The 18,937-nt window shown below is 41.8% G+C and overlaps 1 protein-coding gene across 1 annotated transcript; it reads left to right on the top strand.

Moving 5' to 3' along the window:
- The first annotated feature begins 9,817 nt into the window (after positions 1-9,817).
- Positions 9,818-11,020, top strand: LOC147454168 (uncharacterized). The gene is made up of 3 exons (XM_086517015.1): positions 9,818-9,996; positions 10,094-10,167; positions 10,539-11,020. The coding sequence occupies exons 1-3, from the start codon at positions 9,818-9,820 to the stop codon at positions 11,018-11,020; spliced, it is 735 nt and encodes a 244-aa protein (XP_086373141.1).
- Positions 11,021-18,937: the final 7,917 nt, after the last annotated feature.

Here is an 18,937-nt window from a genome sequence, read left to right as displayed (position 1 = left end):
GTATTGCCTCCCATACTTGTCGTAAGCGGCAATTTTCACTTCCGATCCCTCTGTGTAGGTAAAGACATAAAGTCTTTTTTGGTCTGTCAACTCTCCAGTGTAGGGTTCTTCACATCTATAATAGAGATCTTGCTCCCCATTATTATATTTGTATAGCCCCACATAGATGTTATCAGTGTTGATCCTTGTAGTTTCATTCTCTCTTCTTAACCTCGCATCAGGGAAGTTCATTATTGGTGCTTTCTCCTCAAGTTCTTCATCTACTTTGGCTTTGGTGCCCATCAATCCCCACTTGTCCACAATGTTAGGGTTTAGGACTACCAAGTACATGGTACCCTCGTCATCTAGATATCTATCTCCGCTATAGCTCACAGGCACTAAGTCCTTGAACTCACTAGGTCTCTCTTCTATCTTTACACAATAGCGGTCCATTCCATCTTTGTAGATCTTGGCACCTTGCTCATTGTCGTACTGGTATTTTATGAACAATAGCTTCATTGTGGCAGAAGGGTTTGATGATCCTGCTGCCATATTTTCTCTGTTGTTCAGGTTCAAGTGTTCCAAGTGTTCGGTGAAAATCTCGTAAGATCTCTCCGAAGAAGTATCAGAAACACTTCCTTCAAAGATCGGCTCTAATGGTTGCACCCAACTTTGGTTTACACTTCCCTCGGTTAATATGACACTTGCTTGTTCCCCTTGTTTTGGTTGGTTATTCTAGAGATTCCTGCCCGATCTCAAATTCATCAATTCCCCTAAAGGACTTTAACTTTTCTGTCTCGACAATTTGTTTTCCCAAGTTTTTGTGGTCGGAATTGATCCAAACTGATTGATACTTGGTCAATTGTTTAATCTTGTCAGTTGGAAAACTTCTGTTTTATCAAGTGAGAATTTTGTTGCAGTTATGCTGAAAAAGACATTATATGCGTATGATGTCTTTTTTCACAGATTTGGACTATTTTGGTTATGCTCACTCTCAGTAGCCCCCTTATGCTCTGTCCACTCACAAAATTCAGTTTGAACTCTGTTTGAGCAAGTTATGGCTAGTTTAGGCTTTTCTTGGCAATTTTTCGCTTTTGACTTGTTTTGGGTCAATTGTGATCCAAATGGGATGAAACTTGAAATATAACCTCTAGACAGCTATTACAATGGATCTGTGTTGGCAAAGTATCAAAATATGTCCAAAATTAGGAAAAAGACATCATACGCGTATGATGTCTTTTTCATCAATTTGGGTCAAGACGTGATATTTATGCTTTCTACAGTGTTTGTAACAATTTTGTCAGGTCAGATATCAAAAATAAGCAGTGGATGTGCTAAAAGACATTATACGCGTATGATGTCTTTTGTCCCAGATTTTGACTATTTTTGGTTTTAAGCCTTCTCCAATGTTTATAATTGAGTTTCAAGTGTTTTTGTCGGGTGTGAATGTAAAAACAAGATCTGAATCCAAAATTTCCTATTCTTTGCGTTTCTTGGACTCCTGCTTGTCTTTTTGGGTTTCTTTGAGTGTTAATGCTCTTGTTTTAAGTTGAAATTAGGGTATAACCCCCCTTTTGAACACTCTGGTAAAGTCAAAATTTCTGTTTTGGTCTCTGTTTGGTCATTTAGACATCATACGCGTATGATGTCTAAAGTTGCAGATTTCCAGTTTTTTGGCACAGAATCCTTCCTAAAGCTTTCTCAAGTGCTCAGCAGCTCCCGGATACACAGAAAATTTCTCTGACTTTTGTTTATTGCAAGTTTCACTACTAACTCGACGGTTTAGTGATCTAACATGCAATCAACCATATCAAGCAAATACTCCAATGATTACTAGCTCTAGATCAGGATCAAATGAAGTCCTACCTAAGCTATTCCTAATCATAAAATGGGTTTGGTAATTGTGATTTTAAAGAGATCCACTGTCACTCACGGACTAGCAAATTCTTCTTCTATCAACAACTACTCAACACCAACAAAACAACAAACAAATCTACGCTAAACTAAAAATACTGTCAACACGAAAGACCCAGGAATACCCCACTTCCTAGTATCTCTCCAGATCTTCGGAGTCCACCACTCCTAGATCTTTTCTAACTAAAGTATACAAAGTAGTTTATACGACTCACCTCGTAGGATTAGTCTAAGGTCACCTGCTTAGGGCTCTCGTCCCCGACGACGGCGCCAAATGTTAAGGCAGTTACGCCGCTAGCGGAAGCTAAATAGTGAGAACTCAACCAACAACAGAATTTGTCATACGAGGACGAAGCTTGACCCGCAGGCGCATGGAAACAACTAGGTGGGTGTCAAATCACCTACTCGACCTTCTAATGACAATCACTACTAAGGAAATCAAATCTAAGTTCTAAAATACGCAAGTGACTGAAATCCGTACTACGAACGAATGCTATACGAAACAAGATCTAGAATCATTGAATCGATCTCAAACTCAAGGGGAAGTCTATACACTAGGTAAGAACAACACCCTAAAGACTTGAACTGCAAAATCAATCTATAACCACTCCGTGCGGTAAACGGGTATGAAGACAGGCCGAAAAATACAGGTGATCGAAACTTGACCCCGATGGTACTAATGTGTAGCTCTACTCATTATGGTTCTATAGATATGCTGCACGCTCCATTCTGACACACGAGTTGGAAGAAAACTCACACTGAAGCTCGTAGGAACTTACCACACATAGAAGCTGATAGCGCGCACTCTTGGTATCTGTGCGTAGCTCTCGCCGTTGCTAACACAATGGCGGTGTCGCTTCTCCAATGGCGGCTTCGTAGCTCGCGTAGCAAGTAGATAAGACTCTCTCTCTCTCTCTCACTCTCTCTCAGACACAGTCACGGCGCTCAAAAACCCACTTTGATTAATAATCTGCCCTTTTTTAGGTTACAAAAACTTTGGCTTATATACCTCAGCCTTGGAGGTGAGAACATCTCTAACTAATTACATCAGCAAGTGAAATTACTTCGGGATTACAAGCTGGAAACTCAATTGAGTCCCGTTACTTAATGAATGGCTCAAATCAAAATTAATGTCGGAAAGACATTTATTACAATCAATGGTTACAAAATGATGAGTGTGAGCAAAAATGTGGGTGTGATCCTCTGCTGGGTCAACAAACACCCTGTGACAACATAAGTGTTTTTATCACATTTGTTTTTCCACTTATCTCTTATGATGCAATCTATCATCCATTTTCTCTTTGTACATCTCAAAAGAAAGAACTCTACACCTTCTGCATTGCCAGCGTCTGCATTGACTGCAAAGTTATCACCTTCAATGAGATACTCACTCAACATATCCTGGGATCCCTCAAACATTGCAGCTTCATCTTCTGGTACCTCAGTCTCTTCTGCTACCTCAGAGAGTGGTTTCAATGCCTTATGTGTCCACTTGCCTACATATGATTTGCTGGAACAAGTCCTCCAATGGCCCTTCATGCAAGCATCACAAAAACAAGAAAGCCGCATGGTCCTTAATTGAGTAGGATCATGACGACAAAAGCCTGAAATGCAATGGAGTGATCGAGATCCTGGTACTCTCTCACAACCCCATAGATTAGACATGTCCACTTCTGTCTCTTTTACTAGCCAAAATTTCCTATTTATAGTAGGACCTGCTTTAGTGGATTGTGCATAAGAGCTACATGCAACATTGGACATTGTTCTCGTCAAAAATGCAACCACATATGCAGCTTACCTAAGAACAACTCCATTACTCTTGAGTTGTTCATGTGTAAGGGCTCTCTTTATCACAGCGCCAGCACCATCATGCTCCCTCTTGCCATGGCCAGAGAAAAAAAAATTCAATGTCATCTCTGTACCTGTTAGTTGGTAATATCTAGCAACAAAGTAAAATGGCCTTGCTGCTTTGAATTGCGAGGCTGCACCATCTGACCACACCTAGGCTTCTTGAAATTCAGCCCCTGGTCTTTAAGCCACTGATCACAAAGAAGAAAACAATGATGGACAAATAGCGTATCATGTTGCCTATCATTGGAGATGTAGAAATGCATATGCTTGATAATACTGTCATCTTCGTTGTCACGCATATATAGTATGTGAACAAGGATGGTGCATTGATCTGTATGCCAATGCATGGATTGTACTTCATTTTGCTCTTTGAACGAGTAATTTTCAGCAAAGTCTACTACAGATATAATGGTATCTGAAGGAAACACCTTCAAACATTCTCTGTATTGATGTGCCTGCCATCTGTAAGTGAAATTGTGCTCGATGAAGATTCTGATGTCTTCTTTTATCCTCCCTGTCAGCTCACTTAAAGCCACCTGTTTGAGTGAACTTTAATGTCCTCGAAGACTTAAAGTGGAACTGTCTTTGTCATCTCTGCAAGTTCTCGTGGACAAAGGCTGAGCTTTTCCACACCACAGTTTTTGCATCGGCCCATCAAGCAGGTGTGTTTATGGAACATATCCACCTCAGCCTTTGTACATACGCATGATTCCCACAACTTCGTGATCCCTAAAAACGAGTGCTCAACAGCAAGACATTCTGCATTCACCCCATCTGATTTGCAAACATTGCATTTACATGTACATGACCTCCCATGAAAACCAAAAGTAGATGAGCGTATAACATTAAATGCATCTTTGAGATACATCAATTTGATATGATAAACACAACAACAAGTATTTCGATCTTTCAAATTTCGCACGAACCAAGGCTTCAGCTTCTCAAAGGACCTTTGCCCAATTGTCACATGTGGGTGGCTATCTTTAAACTTCAAGAAATACTCTATCTGCTCGAAAAAAAAATGCATTAGAATTACATTTTGCTATATATCACACATAATAGCATAGCTACAGATGCATTGGTATAAATACATATAGCTATGCTACATAGCACATATAATAGCATAGATAGATAACTCAGCTTTCATTACATGCTCAATTTTGCTATATAACACATAATAGCATAGATAGGGATTTTTAGTTGTTATTACACACACATCACACACGTCTGCTATATAGCACACATAGTGCTCTCATATTATAACACAGTTCTTCTACATAACACACAAAAGAGCATAGATAGGGGTATTGTGCTATTATTACACATATCACACTCTGCATAGCACACATAATAGCATAGACATGGATACCGTGCTACTATTACACTAACATCTGCTATGTAGCACACATAGTACTCTCATAATATTATATAATCTGATAGCACACATAATACCATAGGAGGTATATTGTGCTATTATACACAAATGTCTGCTATATAGCAGACATGATGTTGTAATGCTCTGATAGAGTCCTGCTACATGGCACACATAATAGCATAGACAGGACCATCGGGCTATTATTCCACATAGTTATGCTATATAGCACTCATACTGCAAGAAATACTATGACATAATAGCATAGATAGAGACATGCATTGGCCTCTTATTACACACACTAACGCTATATGGCACACATAGTGCTCTCAATATGTAATATAGATCTTTCACATACCACACATCATATCATAGACAAGAACATTGTGCTATTCTTACACACACTTTTACTGTGTAACACACATGTTGCTATCTTACTACAATAGAGTCCTTTTACATGGCACACTTATAGCATAGACAGGGACATTGGGCTACACTTGTGAAATATAGCACACATAATAGCGTAGGTAGAGACAATGGACTATCTTGACACATTACTTGGCTATATATCACATATAGTAGGATGTACACAACTCCATAACACCCAATGGGTAGCTATTCATAAGAGTGAAATGTTTCACTTGAGAGTTATTCATTGTAAGAATGAGACATGTTTACCTGAGATTCATCAAGTAAGTGTATGGGATGCTCTTGATAATGTTTTCTACCCAGTTGTTTCTGACAAATATCTTTCTTCTTTGGAGACACCATACTGTGATCTATCCAAAATGTAATAATTGTTTGCTTCAATTCCTCTGATAAGGACCCAGCATTTCCAGACTTCCTTTTGCATAAGTCGAACCTCAGCGTACTTGACGTAGGATCGTTGTCAAGTCTATCCAAAGCTGAATATAAATTCCTTGGATGAACATTTAATAGCTTTTCCACTTTATGTAGAGTAACACCTCTACCTTGGCTCCCATTATCATGCAGTAATCCATTCACCAGCATGCTGAATGTGCTTCGTTTTAAAAATATCTCGTCAGCTGATTTTGGAATCTTTAATTCGTGTAAGGAGACCTTGAGTGCAGAAATAACGCCATTTGCAGGAAGATACAAATCTTCACAGAATGGCAAGATTCTATCATCGTTGAAAACACCTTGAAGAATTGCATTCTTATCTTCTTTCCCATAACTATGCAGCTGTCTCACAATGTGCTGAACAATATTCTAAATAGTATGTTGCTTTTTGTCTTCCTTTGTGTGTACATAGACGTCCTCCCTATGACAATCTTCCGCTCCAATGTTGACGCTTGGCTGTACTTGCTTTCTTGCACGACATCGCTTTCTGTACTCATGTTTAGCCTGTGCTTCATACTTCCTCACTGCAATAATTTCATCCTCATTTAGACAAGCCTTTCTCTTGGAGTGCACCTACGTATGACTATATCTATTCCATGTGCCTCATCATAAAATCCGTCGTCCACCATCCTGGAACAGTCCGCAGTAGTTTGAAATGAATGAAGTCGTACAAAACTTCCTTCCTGAAATCCATTTGTGCTGCATTGTTGAGTTCAAGAAGCTCCATTGCTACTTGTGAGGAGGTATGAGCTGGAACCAAAGCGAGAGGAAGGGAGTCTCCATCATCCATATTCTGAATAGGAGAGTAGGAGAGAGAGAGAGATGGAGATGGGCATTGGAGGCCATCTGAGAGAGAGAGAGAGAGAGAGAGAGAGAGAGAGAGAGAGAGAGAGAGAGAGAGAGAGAGAGAGAGAGAGAGAGGGAGAGGTCCACGCGTGCTAACCGCTCCATGTCTTTCAATCTGAGTAGTGGAGTCGTGAAGTCATTTATCTTACCTATATTCTTTTACCAATATTCTTTTGAAAATTATTGACTTAAAAGCCTAGCTATGGTGCATCCATAGCATCATACTTGGTGTCCATGGACACCAAGTATTTAGACACCATTCTATGCTTTCACCCAAATAGGACATAGCTAAGTAGATATTAGAGTAGTTTACTTAATGGAGAGAGATAATTTTCACACATGAGAGATTATAGAGTAGAGAGAGAGAGAGAGAAAGAGAGAGAGAGAGAGAGAGAGAGAGAGAGAGAGAGAGAGAGATGGTTCATCTAATGTAGGCTACATCCACGGAAAAGGGGCCACTCAATGGCTTTAGTACTTCAAACTAGGAGTCTTACCATGCACCGAGCGAGTTTTTCCGAGCAAAGACAAACCCGATCAAATGTTTGTATGCAATATAGTAAATCTCGTCATCAACAAAATATTTATTGTTTGTTGTATATTGATGCACCACAACAAAAAAGGGTTATCAATGGGTAGACTACTTCCTAAATTCCAAAAGATCAAAGTTTACTTTTAAATAAATTAACACAATATTTGAAAGTGTTATCTTCTCCCTTAGGCTCAATCTTTCTTTATCCAATTGTAGTCTCCCCCGCTTGTAGTGCTTTGGCTCCAGTTTTTCTTGCTTGGGCTTCACATGTTTGAACATGAAGTTAGATTGATAGACTAATAAGAGCTCTAGCTCTTTACTTAATGCTCAAGTCATCCTATGTTTCTTTTTGAAAGAGGACATTTGTATTGTTCCATTGTCAAGTACTTTGGTTCTTGATTGTTGTCGTTTATACTTGAGAGCATGTGCATCCCTTCCTCCTCTTAGCCACATCAATAGCAATTTAATTATTGCATCTCATTAGTTCATATATACACAAATAGTCCCTTCCAGGTCGTCTTGCCCTACTCTTACTACAAGGTTGTGATCTTCACCCTTCTTACATTACACACGGCAGACAAATACCATTAATTATGAAAGACTTCTTTTGTTACAACAAAATCATGTTTTTCCATAATTGACAAACATAAGCCTTTTTTAATTAGTTTACAAAAACAACTACCAAACTCATTAGAGTTCTATGCCTAAAATTTACTAGAAAGATTGTCATAATTGGAAAAAATTATTTGGAAACAAATAAAATATTGAGGATCTTTTTACCGTACAATGTGACAACCTCAAAGCTTAGGGGTGTGAGAATTTTTATGGATGCTTAAAAACATTTTCAACTCAAATGGGGGGAGAGAGAGAGAGAGAGAGAGAGAGAGAGAGAGAGAGAGAGCACCATTAGATTGTGGTGTAAATTTCCTCGTTGAGCCATTCAAATCTTGATTGTAATTATTTTCGGAGCCTTCACTTTGAAGATTTGAAATTGGGCTTCTTTTGCGGTTACGGATTCCTTTAAATACCTAATATTTTTCCATAAACTTGGTTTCCCAATCTTAAAACAAATATCAATAAATGGTTTGTTTTGAGTAGTGAAGAACACAAGGGAGAAACCAATAAGGTAAGCATCTATGTCTAGCCATGTGTGTGTGTGTGTGTGTGTGTGTGTGTGTGTGTGTGTGTGTGTGTGTGTGTGTGTGTGTGTGTGTGTGTGTGTGTGTGTGTGTGTGTGAGAGAGAGAGAGAGAGAGAGAGAGGAGAAGAAGAAGAGGAGGAGAATTTTAACGTCATAGGAAGCTATCCCAAGAGACCTCAAAGATCTATCCAACAAGAGTTGAACTCAAGACCTGTTATTCAAGAGGGAAATTGCATAACCAATCTACCACACTTGGGTTATAGAAAGGTTATACCATTTTCCTCCTCTTATTAACACACTCACACGCCCACCCACCCACACACCCAAGAAGAAGAGAATTTTAACATCATAGGAAGCTATCCCAAGAGACCTCAAAGATCTATCCGACAAGAGTTGAACTCAAGACTTGTTATTTAAGAGGGAAATGGCATAACCAATCTACCACACTTGGGTGATAGAAAGGTTATACGATTTTCCTCCTCTTATTAACACACACACTCGAGAAGAAGAGAATTTTAACGTCATTGGAAGCTATCTCAAGAGACCTCAAAGATCTATCCGATGAGAGTTGAACTCAAGACCTGTTATTCAAGAGGGAAATGGCATAACCAATCTACCACACTTGCGTGATAGAGAGAGAGAGAGAGAGAGAGAGAGATGGGAAGCGAGGAGAAGTTTTACATACTGCATAGTGCGACAATCCCAAATAACCTCAAAGATCTATCTAATGACTCTTGAACTCAAGCTTACTATTCAAAAGGAAAAGATTAAGAACGAGTGCTCACATGTCCCGGTTTGTAGTGTTCATCTCTTGAGTTAAAAATCCCACTTGTAATTCAATTGGACCTTGATTTTTGAAGTCAAAAATTGAAAATTTTATTTATAAATCTTGATAAATACGTATATTTTGGCCAAAAACCCGGTTATCTCATACATCTATATCTATATCTATATTATATTATATTATATAAATATTAAGATGGCAAGGGTGGATAGCCACATGGTGGCAAATAGATGCAAGGCATGTCTGTTTCCCTCCACCTTTGTTGCCACGTTGGAGAAATACCAAACTCACCCATGTGGATCTCCCTTTACTTGCACTCACTCGCCTTGAGCTGCGGGTTTTCTTTCCTTGAGCTGCGGGCCTGGCCTTGAGCTGCGGGTTTAGTGGGTTGTGTTTATTGTTAAACACCTACCCCTCTCTAGTAGTCCCTGCTTCCACCTTCGACACCCACGCGTTGGCCTTGCACACATTCTTCTCCTCCTGCCCTCTGCTAGCGCACACAAGCTCAGCCAGGCCCTGTCATTTTGCTACCACGCGGGACATGGCACGCCTTTCATCACTTAGTTGCCTGAAGGAAATTCCTCTTCGAGCCCTACGCCTCCAGCATATCATCCTCTGGACCCAGCTGGGTGTGGAGGTCAGCGGCACAGCCGAAAGCCTGGCTGACTACTTGCTCTCCCTCTTTGCTCCCTACTTTGGCTGGAATGCAGATCAAGACATGTATTTGACAAGAGCCAAGAGTGGGAACTCGCCCAGTCCTTGATCCACAACTTCTCGCTATGCACGTTGGTGCTCCCTGAATAGCAAAATCCTGCAGCAAAGGCCAAAGCCATTTCCATCATGCGTCGAAATTCCATCTACAGGTCTGGCCAACTCTTGCAAGAGCCTCAGGTGAAGCCATTTGTGGCCAAGCTCATGCATCCGATACCATCTGGACTTTTTACCATGCTGCAAGTGAGGCTACGCACCGCTTTGCGATGATTGTGAGTGCTACCACCTTGGCTATTGTTGGACATCCTTCTTGAAAGGCAATGTTGGTGCTGTGGTGCATTTTGGAGGGGATGTCACTGAACCATGGGAGAACAAAGCATGGATTGATATTCTGGCTTTTAACCCCACTATAAGCGGCGCTGACATCAGTCAACTGCAAGAAGCTGAGAACTCCAGGTTCGGCCTAACTACTCTAGAAGATCTGATGACCCAGATTAAAAAATCTTATCTATGAGATATGCTAGTCGATTGATTCTTGGGAATTCCAACAGTGGTGCTAGAAGAGTGGGTTTTGCATGGCAAAAGTCCAACACCCTATGCCTCTAAATTTTCCATCATAAGAAAACTAAGAGGCTTGAAGGATGCTGTGAATTGGGGATATGTCGAAATACCTCCAACACCGGTAGTCGAGGTTCTCCTATCAACGGAGCTTGAAGAACATGTTACAAATAGGCAACTCACCCCTCTTGCAACAATCACAGATGAATTCCCTTTGAGCACAATTGATAGCAAATTCCCAAAACACTCACATGGAAAGGAACATGTTGACAATATTGTGGTGCTATTAGAGCAGCCCCAAGATGATGGTCTGAGTAGAGCGGCAGATGAATCTTCACTAGATTCATTGTTTGAACGGATCCAACAAGAGCTGCAATGCTATGATCTACGGCAAGAGTCAAGGTTTAGGACCTTAAATCTGAGTGTACAAATGCTTAGAACAGATATTGATGCATTGGGAAAGTGCTTATGCTGAGCTGAGAGGGACATCATCTTCAACTGCTCCACCCGTCTTCTGAGATATGAGCTTACAAGAGACCATGCCACGATAAAGGGAGAGAGAGAAAGATAGAGCCGGCCATACTATCTATCTATCTATATCTATATTCTATATCTATATCTATATATCTATATCTATATCTATATATCTTCTATAGCTATATCTATATATACTACATTAAAAAGACAGCCTTGAGGCTCCACGTGGCTACATTTCCATGCACCCACAGCCTCAAGGTCTGCCAAAGGCTTCTGCCATGTGGGCTTTAGATTGCCAAAGGTTTCTTTCCAGTTTTTGTGTTGAGTTGGCACCCGCATTTCGAGGGGGATAGAACGAATCCTCAGGTCGAGAGAGAAAAAGAGAGTATTTATTTTGTAGGGGCCTGCATGTCGAGAATGCATGAGAGAGAGAGAGGGAGAGAGATTATCCTTGCATATCGACCCACTCATCTTCCTCAACTTTGTCGGGCTCCTTGCTACCTTGTCCTGCATCGCAGAACTGGTAGACGACAAGTGTGAGAGATCGAAGGGAAGTCCTTTAGTCCTCTTACGTGGCGGATCATAGATCTCAAATGTTGGGTTGAGAGAGAGAGAGAGAGAGAGAGAGAGAGAGAGGTTGCTATGCTCTGTGTGTAAGTGTAATATTTTTCCCTTATTGCTGCACCTCTCCGAAGGCAGAGGGAGTCCCACTAGTTACCTTTAAAAAACATTAGACTAATATTGAAACCCAATCTCTCTCTAGCCATCCACGCCTGCGTGGATGGCTAGAGAGAGTATTTGCAGAGAGAAAGTACTCACACATGCATGCCTTGCCATGCCAATCATTTAGTCGCATCTAGTTTGCACACTGTACAAAAATTGATATCCGATCTCTCTGTAGCCATCCGCGCCGGCGCGGATGGCTAGAGAGAGTATTTGCTGAGAGTATTCCCATATGCATGCCATGCCGCCATGTTTATTCGCACCTAGTCTGCACACCCGTGTATTTCATCCTGATTCCTGCTCAATTGCTTGCTAGATAGAGAGAGGCAGACGCTCTCCTCCGCCATCTTCACGTAGCCTTCTGTGAAGCTGATTATTTAGGCGCCTCTCTCTCTCTCTCTCTCTCTCTCTCTCTCTCTCTCTCTCTCTCTCTCTCTCTCTCTCTCTCTCTCTCTCTCTCTCTCTCTCTCTCTCTCTCTCTCTCTCTCTCTCTCTCTCTCTCTCTCTCTCTCTCTCTCTTCTTGAAAGAGCTTATTGATCACGAATAACAAAGCAGGCTTTGCTAGCCAGATGTAAAATGAAGGGGCGAGCTCCCTGATTTAAAGAAGAGTTGAGTGCCTACATCAGCATGGCCATGGAAGCTGGCGTGCCCTTCGCAAGAAAGCTGTATACAGTCTTAATTTTCACATGCTGAAGAAGCAGATCTATATATTGTTGGTCAAAAGAGGCAACCACCCGCCGATGCTGTTAACAATTAGATTGAGAAGTGGGGATGATACTCGGCTACATACAGTATCGTAGGGTGCAAGTTATTGTTGGATTGTCGCCATATAAGAAGGAAGCCACACGCTTTTGGCTACACTTGATGGAAGATTGTGGAAAACTTGGTGTCTCACGACAAGATGCAAGCCATGCTCAAGGTTGTGCTATACAATGATGCCATACGCTTTCAAGAAACATTTGATGGGAGACAACAAAAATGCTTCAAAAACATGGCAAGAAGCAGCTTTGCGTGTGTACTCTTCAGCCATCTACAAGGCGGGGGTAGAAGATGAGGTTTTCCCACTCTGTCGAGATCGTCACAGTTGGGTCTTGCAAGCTTTGTTTGCTTACGTGCGTAGGCTGGGGTGGAACTATGCCCGTGCAAAACTACCCCAAGATGGTTTTTGGTGTCCCAAGGGCCAATAGGCGTTGTAAGGATGGTTGATCAAGGCCTGGGCCACATCATCTATAGGCAGACAGATGCAAAGTTGGACTACCATCCATTTGAGTTGCTACAAGGCATTGATAAACCTACAACTCCCAAACAACAGATAGATTACGAACAAAAATTGAGGTTTGAGCTGCCATTTGATGGGAGACAAAAAAAGTGCTTCAAAAACTTGGCAAGCAAAAGCAGCTTTGCGTATGAACTCTTCAGCCATCTACAAGGCGGGGGTAGAAGACGAGGTTTGCCCACTCTGTCAAGATCGGCACAGTTGGGTCTTGCAAGCTTTGTTTGGTGCGTAGGCTGTGGTGGAACTATGCCCGTGCAAAACTACCCCAAGATGGTTTTTGATGTCCAAAGGGCCAATAGGTGATGTAAGGATGGTTGATCAAGGCCTGGGCCACATCGTTCTATAGGCAGACAGATGCAAAGTTGGACTACCATCCATTTGAGTTGCTACAAGGCATTGATAAACCTACAACTCCCAAACAACAGATAGATTATGGACAAAAATTGAGGGTTGAGCCGCACTAGGAAAAGCAGTAGAGAGGGCTACAATGACAGTCATACACCATGGCTCTAAGAGGTGTGTTCAATATAGGGGCATCGTGCGTTGGGTGAGTAATCTGGGTTGAGGCATGACGGATAAGTCAGCAGACTAGGAACCCCGAGCAGTCTAGGAACTCTGAGCAGTGCTCATATAAACATGGAAAATTTAGGAGAAGTTTTTTTACACAAAATTTCTTTAAAGTTTGTAGGTTTTCTCACCTTCTACTTTAAATTTTGAAGATAAATCTCAAGATTTGTTGGTGGAATTACACTAAGCATAGGTTTCTTTTTTTTATCGATATGGGTGGGTGAAAGATAGCTGGTACATGGGCAAAGTTATCCTAGGAAAATTGTTCATAACTTTATCCACCTTGCGTACTCTTCTATCAAAGCACTCCTTATAATCCCCCACCATTACCACCTCCCTTGACACCTTTGTCACCACCACCTTTGGCAACACCACCAACTTTCCTACCCCCTCTATGGTAGGCTACATCATATATGATGGTTTGATTTAAAATTTAATATATACTATGATGTGGAGTTTCTCAAAAGAATGGACTCATCGCAATAAGAAAATTATTTTCAAGCTCCCACCGTTTTCTCTAGAGGAACTTTAAAATGCATAGTATGTTATCGTACATCAACCCACAATAACTTAAGGTAGAGTGAGAGAGAGGAGAAGAAGAAAAATAAGTGAAGAGAAGCTCAAGCTTCCAGACTCTCCTTATTCATGAGATTTGTATGAGTGGCAACATCCTTACTTTTTAAGCGTAAGGCTTGTGGTTGGGGGGTTGGAATTGGGGAATATTTTTTCATCACCCTTTTTATGGAAGCAATGGAACTATGACATATTACATCCATGTTATACATGCACCAATGTGTCATATGTGATGCTTAATGTATAAAAACCCAAAATTTTTAACAACCTCTATGAGGTCCTACATGTAAGGAAGGTAGGAATAGGAGATTTATATCCATTGGAATCATGGTGCCACTATTCCCAACAAGGATCAATGGTGGTACCAATAAGCTTCCAATATCTGGGGGCGGCAAGTTTCAAGGAGAGGAATATCAACATGCCATTGTAATGGTTCCGACTCTTTTAGCCCCTCAAAGGAAACATTCTACCAAACCCTTGTCCAATGGGTTTTGTCTGTCAAAAGTCTGTGGTCGATTTACCATTAAAAATAGGTGCAATCTTTTATTTTTTCTGTGTGTGCTTGAAGTCACCTAAGAAATCATTTTTGTTTTTTGTTTTGTATAGTGTGCCTTGCTTTGTCTTGCTCGTTTTAGCGAGTGCTCGAAAAGTCTCGCTCGAGTTTTGGGATTCCTCCAAACTAGAAGTAGGTGACAAAGGGATTATACCCTTGAGAAATTATAGAGTAGAGAGAGGGAGAGAGAGAGAGAGTGAGAGAGAGAGAGAACACAATATACGTGGTTCACCCAATCTGGGCTACATCCACGGAAAAGGGGCCACTCAATGGCTTTAGTACTTCAAACTAGAAGTAGGTTACAAAGGGAATGATACCCTTAATGAAGCTCCCACCTTGCTTCACTCTCACCACCTCACACTCACCTTGTTTCATCAACTTCACAATGCCTTTTGTGTGTAGAAGAGGCCTCCTTTTATAGGCCAAAAGGGTTGCCCTCTCTCATGAGAGGTAACCGTGTGTAGCCTCCCTTGTGTAGACGGACTCTCCAATGCGCCCATGTGTGGCCGCCCTTTAGAAGACAAGTCTGCCTAGAATCGACCACCGGCTATTGAATTGGGCCACTGGCCAAAGACTTCCGTCCATCACCCATTGACTTTCGGCCACCGTCCAAATGACCGGCATCTCTCACTTGATGAGGGTAGCTACAATTCCATTCAAAAACACCATGTACAATCTCTCAGGGCCATACCATGGCCATCTTCTTCACAAAGAGGGGCAACACATCCCTCTTGGCCAGTCATCTCTCTCTCTCTCTCTCTCTCTCTCTCTCTCTCTCTCTCTCTCTCTCTCTCTCTCTCTCTCTCTCTCTCTCTCTCTCTCTCTCTCTCTCTCTCTCTCTCTCTCTCTCTCTCTCTCTCTCTCTCTCACACACACACACACACACACACACACACACACACACACACTTTGCATTCAAAAAAATGGGAGGGCCCTGTGGCCTCCCTCGTGTATACTGGCCCTTATAGGTGCTCTCTGAATTGCCACCAATAGAGGGAAGCACCAAAGGATGCCACCGAACACCCACACCAGCCACCCACATCTCTGCACTCAAAGCTCCAATCGACGTCTTGTAACTTCTCGTAGGCTTCATATGCTAACAAAATCTTTGCAATCCTTAGTGAGCTCAAGAAGACCCCTGATGGAACTTATTGAGGCGACCAAACTGGCACATAACTGGCCCCTAACAAAAATTCATCTGCTCATAACTTGGCTGTTTGGACAATCTAGAAAGACCAACATGCTGTATAAATCAAGCACTTTGGATCTATGAACTCACCTTAGATTTGATCATCCATCTGCACCTGTCCAATCCGGTGGGGATCTACAAACCACGTCCACCTTTAAATTGCCATATCTTGCACACCCTAGCTCTGATTGAAGAGCCATTTGGACTGGCTTGGAGAGCACCCTAAGCACCACCTTTGGCACTTCCACTTCAGTGATTTGGATACTTCAGCTAGCCACCTTTTATAGATACTCTGACATAGCACCTTGGCTTGTATAACCTCATAAAGCATACACATATGCAACCGTTTGACTACCCTTGACCGTCATACCTGCCTTACCACTCTGTCATGCACCTGTTGACACCCATAGCCATGCTTTTCCCTCTTCATAGCACTAAACTAATTTAGCTAGACCATCATTGCCCAACCCCCTTGTTGAAAATTTATGTTCAGCCCCACAAGCATACTTATTGAACCTTGAAAACCGCAAAACTACTAAACACTATGGGCAAACCAAAAACCACTACCATATGTACAAAGTCTAATTCATGCTTCCTGTTGCCCCTTCTTAAGTGGGTTTTCCAACCTTGTGTCTAGATCAAATACCTCGCATTGAGTGTACCCATCTAGCTACAACAAATCCATATACTGATTCACCCAAGCGCATAACCAACCATGCATACAAAATGCCCAAACCACAAATTCACCACTCGAAGTATCACCCTCTATCCATCCTAATTCAAACCAAACACCACCGTGCACACCATCATGCTCCATATACATATCTGACCCTCCCTCCCAACCATGAAAGTTAGTGTCCTCCTCAAGAGAACCCTATTGCCGATGGATAATCCACTGCACATCTACACTCACGAGCATACCGTTCAACCATGAAGCATATACCTCCTTAGAAATATTGGATGAGTCCACAACTTGGGATTCCCCTCCATGGACCATGGAACACACCTGCTACATTGGAAAGTCTTCTACCATCACTAGCTCTAGGCTTGCCTCCACACCTATATCACCCTTAATCCTAGCATCATCAAGCCCTTCCATAGCAACTAGTCCATAAGGGTCAACCAACACCTCTTGCATGTTGAATTTACCTTCCTAATCTTTAGACACCTATTCTACTACCACATCCTCAGATAAATAAGTAAGAAATCTTTCCATGTCACATAAGAGCATGTATATACATTGTGCCTAGCTTCATCATTATTTGTCTCCACCAAACTTGAACATGGGTCCACTTCCCCATAATTGTATCTGCATCCAAAGAGCTAATGTAGCCTGTTTCCACCTCCTCTTCTTTCTTGAGATCTAAATTTTTTTCTATCTCCATCGCTTCAACCTCATCTGCAAACCTCACATTTTGATCCATAGCACGAACCAACAAAGACCGACCAACCATACTTGAGCTTGATCATACATATTATGTCTTGTTAGGAGCCACTTGCACTTCTTCAACCATTGGAACCTCTTTAGCCACAGCATCTTGGACATAGAAACAACTCCATCCCTCTACAACCAAAGAACCCTTGGCTCTTCATGCATCGGTAGAATCTCTTACATCAGCTTTGCCTTTCTTTCCACCATATCAAGTGGCCTTGACACCACCGGATTTGATCAACCCTGCTTCACTTGAAGCTTCTTCAAAATATTTTTAGTTTGACCTCGTGCAGAAACCATTGCTTCTACATACCACACAAGCCCATCAATTTCAACCTTATCTCGAACATCCTCATGCAGGCAGACCATAAATTTTCTCAACTTTAGGAAGTCAACATTTTCTGCATCAGTTACCTTGATAAGCTATCCCCAAATAGCTTCAAACTCCCACTTGAATTCTCAAAAATTTCCATCCAAGCTTTGCTTCAAATTGTCAAGCTTCACTTCATCTAGCTACATATCTTAAGGCCATCCAATTTTGCTTTTCTTTATCACACAATATGTCGTACCATTTCTTTGCTTTACTATGAACCAAGAGCGGAAAGACTTGAACTGCACCTTCTACCCTTGACAAACTGCTCTCTAGCAAAAAAATTCCATAATCTTGTAGCCACGTTTTCAAGTCTTCAACCCCAATGAAAATAAAAAAAATGACCACATCTTCTCAACAACACCCACTCTTCAAAATCCATGGATCACCAAAGCCACGTTCTCACCTTCAGCCAATAGATGCTCCTCATTGGAGACACTAGAAGATGGAGAGGGGGAATGGGAACACAACCAAAAATACATCAGATTGCCTCTCTATAGCCCAAGGTGCTCACAACACCCCACTCCTCTCAAAAACACCTTCAAAACTATGCACTTCCACAAGAAAAACACCGCTTGCACACACACTAACGGGAACACACTCTACAAAACCATCACTGAACTCACACACCCCAACTTGGCTCATTCCAATTCTTCCACAACACACAACACCTCTATCTCTCTCTCTTTCTCTTATACACGTGGATGGTCCAGGGGGTGCACACACACACACACATTCGCACCACACACCCAAGAGACAAATAGAGAAGAAAGGGGGGAAGGGGCAAGATGGCATCATAAAATCCGGGGAAGGTAGCTTAAATTCCATTCAAAAACACCATGTAAAATCTCTCAGGTCTATATCATGTCTTCACAAAGAGGGTCAACACCTCCCTCTTGGCTCTACAAACTCACGGGCATAGAAAGGCATTAATCAGTACCAAAAATGCGCCTTACAGGGGGGGTTTGTATTTTTTGGTAATTTCCACCTCCACTTGACAAGTGTCCAAGCTCTTTTTGATACATTTGCATGGGAATCATCTTCTAGAAGGGTGGTGTTGACTTCTCTCACATGAACACGCCCCTACCCCTAGCGACATCGCTAGTGGGGATGTCATTTTGCCTTCAAAAAATTGGGAGGACCCCATAGCCTCTCTCATGTGTACTGGCCGTTATGGATGCTCTCCAAATTACCACCAATGGTTGACAGTGCGAAAGGATGCCACCAAACG

This window comes from Adiantum capillus-veneris, chromosome 7 (genome assembly GCF_014529385.1).
Source record: "Adiantum capillus-veneris isolate H3 chromosome 7, ASM1452938v2, whole genome shotgun sequence".
NCBI lineage: Eukaryota > Viridiplantae > Streptophyta > Polypodiopsida > Polypodiales > Pteridaceae > Adiantum > Adiantum capillus-veneris.
Note: the sequence above shows the minus strand (reverse complement) of the source record. Positions and strands in the feature narration are given on the sequence as shown.

What these genes read in the sequence shown, in the direction of transcription:
- LOC147454168 (XM_086517015.1), top strand. Translation starts at nt 9,818, where the DNA reads ATGGCACGCCTTTCATCACTTAGTTGCCTGAAGGAAATTCCTCTTCGA. An exon ending in TGGAATGCAGATCAAGACAT is followed by an intron (nt 9,997 to 10,093) that starts GTATTTGACAAG and finishes AAAATCCTGCAG; the next exon opens with CAAAGGCCAAAGCCATTTCC. An exon ending in AACTCTTGCAAGAGCCTCAG is followed by an intron (nt 10,168 to 10,538) that starts GTGAAGCCATTT and finishes GAATTCCAACAG; the next exon opens with TGGTGCTAGAAGAGTGGGTT.